Below are 6,379 nucleotides of genomic sequence, written 5' to 3'. Positions count from 1 at the left end.
TTTATATTCTTTATGTATTTTATATTCTTTATGTATTTTATATTCTTCATGTATTTTATATTCTTTATGTATTTTATATTCTTTATGTATTTTATAGTCTGTATGTAATTTATTCCTGTTGATCTTTGCACTGTGCTTGTTGTTTGTTTTAACACAATCTTTCTGATATGTTTCTTACTGAAAAGTGTCCTTGGGTGTTCTGAAAGGCGCTTTTTAAATCAAATGATTATTATTATTATTCATAAAGCAAACTACAACACACACATTCATACAGCTCTCTACTACATCTGTATAAGATAACCTGAATCTGTAAAGATTATTTATCACTTTTGATCACATTCATACACTGATGGGACACATCAGAGGCAATAATGGGTTTAGTGTCTTGCCCAGGGACACTTCAACATGTGACTGATGGTGGAACTGAACCCCCAACTCGCACAGTGGAGGACGACTGCTCTTTCCACTCAGCCATATCTGCTATAAAAATGGAGCTATGTCTGATTGGTCATGAAGCATTTATCCAGCTTTTACATCAGTGAAGTAGTTGTTTGTGGATCAATCCACGTATCGATAATATCAACACAAAACAGGCGGCTGAGACGAGCTGGTCTGGAAGCTCAGTCCTCACCTCCTTCTCCAGGTGTGCAGTGGAGAGCATCCTGTGCTCCAGCATCAACGTGTGGCATGGAGGCTGCACAGCTGCAGAAAGAAAAGCTTTGCAGAGAGTGGTGAAGGCTGCACAGAAGATGTTGGAGTCAGTCTCCCCACCATCACAGACATCTACACCTCCAGATGCAGGAAGAGGGCCACCTGCATCATGAAGGACCACACTCACCCAGCACACACACTTTTTGCCCCACTCCCCTCAGGAAGGAGGTTGAGGAGCATTAAGTGTAGAACCACTAGACTGAGGAACAGCTTCTACCCTGAGGCTGTTAATCACTGTGAACAAAAAAAAATCACTGTAATGCTACTTTAATTGGTGAAATGTGACTTTATCTGTGCTGCTGATTATTCATGCTGCTGATTTCTTTCTTTAATCTGCTGTATTCATACACATCTGCTCACAGCAGACTCATGTTCAGGCTTACAACATATTATTTTACAATATTAGCATTTAGCACATATGTGTATCATAGATCCTTATATACGGTTTCTTTTTATACTTTATATTTTTGCTATTTTTGGGTGTAACTGGGACCTTGAGTACAAAGTTTATTTCCACCTCATGTACCGCACGTGATGAGAATGACTATAAAGTCACCTTGAACCGTGAAACTCATGCAGTTTAAATTTTGGAACTCCACATATAAAAGTCATGTCAAAGTACTCCATCCATCCTCCCGTCACACTCTCCTCACTTGCTAGAACATTACCATTCCTATCGTTAACAAGCCTAACCTGCTACAGATCCTTTCTAGCCTGATCCTTCTGTTTTGCCAATCGGTACAAGTCATTCTCACCCTCTTTAGTGTCCAGTCTCCCATACAACTCATCATACACCTTCTGCTTTGCCTTAGTTACCTCCCTCTTTGTTCTACGTCCCATCTCCTTATCTTCCTGTCTCCTCTCTTCAGTCCTCTCTCTGTCATATTTCTTCTTGGCTAACCTCTTTCTTTGAACATCTTCCTGCACTTCTCTATTCCACCACCAGGTTTCCTGATCATCCATTCTCTGTCCAGATGACACACCAAGTACCTTCCTACCTGTCTCTCTAATTACTGTTGCTGTAGTAGTCCAGTCATCTGGAAGCTCTTTCTTACCACCCAGAGCCTTCAACAGCTCCTCTCTGAATTTCTCACAACATTCTTCCTTCTTCATCTTCCAACATTTGGTCTTCTCTGATTTGACTCTTGTTCTCTTCTTCACAACAACAGTCATTCTACACACAACCATCCGATGCTGTCTGGCCACGCTCTCCCCTGCCACAACTTTACAGTCTCCAATCTCCCTCAGGTTTCCTCTTCTACACAGAATGTAGTCGAGAAAATAGTTGCAGGTCAGTTGCGTGAACATCTACAAAGAAATAATCTGTTTGAAGAGTTTCAGTCAGGGTTTAGAGCTCATCATAGCACAGAAACAGCACTAGTAAAAGTAACTAATGATATTCTCATGGCCTCTGACACTGGACTTGTGTCTAAACTGGTCCTGTTAGACCTCAGTGCTGCATTTGATACAGTTGATCACAATATTTTACTACAAAGGCTTGAATATGATATTGGGATTACAGGAACAGCTCTAAAAAGTTATTAAACAGCATGGGATAAATTTTCATTGTTATGCTGATGACACACAATTATATTTGTCCATTAAACCCAACGAATCCAATCAGCTACTTAGACTACAAGCATGTCTTAAAGATATAAAAACCTGGATGACCCTTAATTTTCTCCTGTTGAACAGACAAGACTGAGGTTTTGGTTTTTGGACCTGAGCACCTTAGGAATGAATGTTTCAGTCTTTCTCCCTCCTTAGATGCATTAATCTGTCCTCCAGCTCTAATGTTAAAAATCTTGGTGTTATTTTTGATCAGGACATGTCTTTTATCCCCCACATTAAAAACGTTACTAGAACCTCCTTCTTCCACCTGCGTAATATCACTAACATTAGAAACATCTGATCTAAAGATGATGCAGAAAAACTGGTCCATGCATTTGTCACGTCTAGACTGGACTATTGCAATGGTTTATTATCTGGGTGTCCAAATACTTCTTTAAAACGTCTTCAGTTGATCCAAAATGCTGCTGCCAGAGTCTTAACTGGAGTTACTGGGAGAGATCATATCTCTCCAGTTTTAGCTTCTCTCCATTGGCTCCCTGTCAAATCCAGAATAGAATTCAAAATCTTACTTCTAACCTACAAAGCTCTCAACAACCTAGCTCCATCTTATATTACAGATCTTATTGTTCCATATTTTCCTAACAGAGCACTTCGCGCTCAGGCTCCAGGTTTACTTGTGGTTCCTAGAGTTTCCAAAAGCAGAATGGGAGGAAGATCTTTCAGTTATCAGGCTCCTCTCTTGTGGAACCAACTTCCAATCTCTGTCCGTGAGGCTGACACATTGTCCAGTTTTAAAACTAGGCTTAAGACTTTCCTTTTTGCTAAATCCTATAGTTAGGGTCGGCTTGGGTTTCCTGAGCTGTCCCTTAGTTCTGCTGCTATAGGCTTAGACTGCTGGAGGACAAACTGACCACACTTTTCACTCTGCTACTGTCTTTACTTACTCTGCTCAACCTGTTTTGTATTTGTAATTATTTTTCTATCCTTAACATGTTTTTGTCTTTCAGATACACCTGGACCTGGACCTATACCTGGACCTACCATTCTGTGTTCGTCTGTCTCTCCTTCCTGTCCTCTCAACCAGCAGGTCAAAGCAGATAGCCACTTGTCCTGAGTCTGGTTCTACTGGAGGTTTCTTCCTGTTAAAGGGAGATTTTCTTTCCACTGTCTCCACTGTGCTTGCTCAGGATGGGAGACTGCAACGAAGCCAAGATTCAACTTGTCTGCTGGATTCCTTAGAAAGAGAACTTTACCAACTGGCTTTTATGTGAATGTTTCTGTAAAGTGCCCTGAGACAACTTTGTTGTGATCTAGTGCTATAGAAATAAACTGAATTGAATTGAATTGACCTGCGTACTCCTTCCTCCACTCTTATAGGTCACTCCATGTTCCTCCCTCTTTTGGAAATAGTTGTTGACTACAGCCATTTCCATTCTCTTGGTATATTCCACCATCATCTTGTCACGATTCACGCCTGTTCGAGTCAAATCTTTTTCACTCTGTTCACTGCTTGGTGTCTGTAAACCTTCTTTTCTTTACCTTCCTCTTTTTATTTATGTTTGGGGTTGTGATTCTGTTTTCTGCAGCACTCATTGATCTCCTCTCCTCTGGCTGCATGTGGGTTTAAGGTTGTCTTCTCTCCAGCACACTCTGCACTGATTACCTCTCATTAAATGCACCTGTCGCTTCACCCTTTATAAACCTGACCTGCACACAGGGTGAGTGCCAGATAGGCGAACACAGTTTTACTGCAAGTAGTTATCCAGCGCTCATAGTTTCCGGTTTCCCTTGTAGTGTTTTGTTTCTTTTTCATAGTTCCCCTCCTGTCCAGTTTTTGTTTTTGCATTCCTTGCTCCTGTCCCGCTCCTTGGTTTATGTATCCTCGCCTCCTCGTGCTGACTTCTCGTTCTGGGACCTTCGCTCGCCTGACTTCGCCTCTAGACCGCTCCTCACCGGATCTACGCCTCCATTCATCGGCACCGACCTACGCCTCCTTCACACTGCCTCCTCGCCTGCTCCTGCTTTGGACTGACGCTCTTCTGATCTCCGGTTTCGACCCTCGCCTGATTGACTTCGCCTCACGCCTCACGGACCAGTGTGTCATCTCCTCCCATCCATCCTCGAGCTCTTCACTGCAGCTGGCTGTCTCCTCTCACCAGGACCATCCCCCCTGCAGCGATCCCACCGTGCTGGAACGTCTCAGCTCCTCTGAACCCCCTCCTGACAGAGTAACGACTCGTTCCAGTCGTTTACCCTGAGACCGACACTAGAGCCAGGTTCACTTTGAGGCAAGGCCCCACCAAGAAAAATAAACCTTTTAACCTGAGTCTTGGTGTTTGTGGTGATTTTGGTCCAGACATTTGGGGGTTCGTTACACATCTGTCCTTCCTGGTTTCTTTCCTTGACACCAAACCTACCCATCACTTCCTCATCCTCTGTTTCCTTCACCAACATGTCCATTCAGGTCTGCTCCCATCACCACTCTCTCCTCCCTGGGAATACTCTCTATCTATGTTTAGCATCAGACCTTCTACTTCTACCTTCAGGCACATCACCCTATCTGACACTCTTTTCACCTCTACTACATTCTGTCAACTCCTCCTTCAGGGCCACCCCTACCCCTTCTCTCTTTCTATTCACACCATGGTAAAACAGTTTGAACCCTGCTCCAATGCTGCGAGCCTTACTGCCCTTCCACTTGGTCTCTTGGACACAAACATCTACCTTCCTTCTCAGCATCATGTCAGCCAGCTCTCTATCTTTGCCTGTCATTGTCCCCACATTTAGAGTTGCAACCCTCAGTCCTACATTCTTCACTTTCCTCTTCTCCCTCTGTCTCCTGACACGTTTCCCTCCTCGTGGTCTTTGACTAACAGTAGCACAATTTCTGCTGGCATCCTGTTTTTCAACAGCACCAGTGACGTCGTTGTTAACCTGGACCTCGACCAATCTGGTATGGTTTCGCTTTAATGAACTCATAAGATGACTTGTTGACTTGGATGACTTTATTTATTTATTTATTTTTTACAAAAGTTAAAAAGCATATCTTAAGAACTAACATGCTTCATTGCAATCTAAATTTATGAGCACAAACCTTTAAAATAAAACTTTTTTCCTGCATTTTGGTTGCCAGTTTTAGAAAATTTTGAAATATTTTTTGTTTGTGCACATTAGGATGTTGTAAAGCTGTCATTTCTAACCCAAACTTGGAGCCCGGCCCGGCTCGGCCCGGATTAGGGCCGGTGCCAGGCTTTTGATTGCGGCCATTTGACAATGCACTAACCATTCTTGAAAGAGGTAAATAAATGCAGTTAAAGCAAAGATATTCAAGCAAATAAGCCATCTTTGTTCTTTCCTTTTAGAAGGTGGTGGTGTCATTTAAAAAAGATTCAGCTGCACTTAGCAGACGCGCACGGCCGATGACCTAAACAGGTGAGATCCCAAAATATCTGACATGTCAGAGCAGGGTCTGTGTCTGAATAATGCAGAATGCAGGCAGAAGCATTTAATGCTCTTTGACGGCCATGAAAGGACAAAAACCCCCTCAGCTCTGATCCTTGCCCTCTTTATTCAGCCGTGCGTCTGCTTAACGTTAATAACGAATGGGTTTGGACCTGTAGTTACTGTTAATTCATCAAGTCCGGGCAGGGTTCGGAAATGATGGCTACAGGCTGGGGCCGGGTCGGGTCAAATTTTTTGGGACTGAATACAACTCTTGGTTGTTGTCATTATTGTTACTGGCTGTCCTTCCAAAGATGTTTGAAGCTGTTTCTCGTGTGTGTCTGTGATGGAAGGCCTACCTACAAACAGCTGGCTGCTGAGATGGAGGCGAAGGTGTCCATCAGCCGGAGCCTCCAGAAAGCGTAGCGGCAGCTGATCGACCTGCAGAGAGGCCTCCTTCACGTTTCGCTCTGCCCTCACGTAGTGCCACTGCCTGTCATTCAACGGGAGGTGGGACTTCACGGACAGGACCGCCGGACCGTTGCCCACATCATAGGAGAAGGTCACCACCAGAGGGGCTGGGGGGGCGCACACACACACGCGCGCGCGCACACACACACACACACACACACACACACACACACACACACACACA

The 6,379-nt window shown here is 43.8% G+C and overlaps 1 protein-coding gene across 1 annotated transcript in view; it reads right to left on the bottom strand.

Annotated features, from left to right (window-relative positions):
- LOC119419741 (contactin-associated protein-like 5) overlaps nt 1-6,379 on the bottom strand; it is a 354,615-nt gene that overhangs the window by 33,753 nt on the left and 314,483 nt on the right. The window contains exon 17 of the mRNA XM_037687124.1: nt 6,084-6,302. Within this exon, the coding sequence (XP_037543052.1) occupies nt 6,084-6,302 (219 nt within the window). The remainder of the gene's footprint in view (nt 1-6,083; nt 6,303-6,379) is intronic.

The sequence above is a fragment of the Nematolebias whitei genome, chromosome 13 (assembly GCF_014905685.2).
Source record: "Nematolebias whitei isolate Nwh7 chromosome 13, NemWhi1, whole genome shotgun sequence".
NCBI classification, from domain to species: domain Eukaryota; kingdom Metazoa; phylum Chordata; class Actinopteri; order Cyprinodontiformes; family Rivulidae; genus Nematolebias; species Nematolebias whitei.
This window is presented reverse-complemented; position numbering and strand designations above follow the sequence as displayed.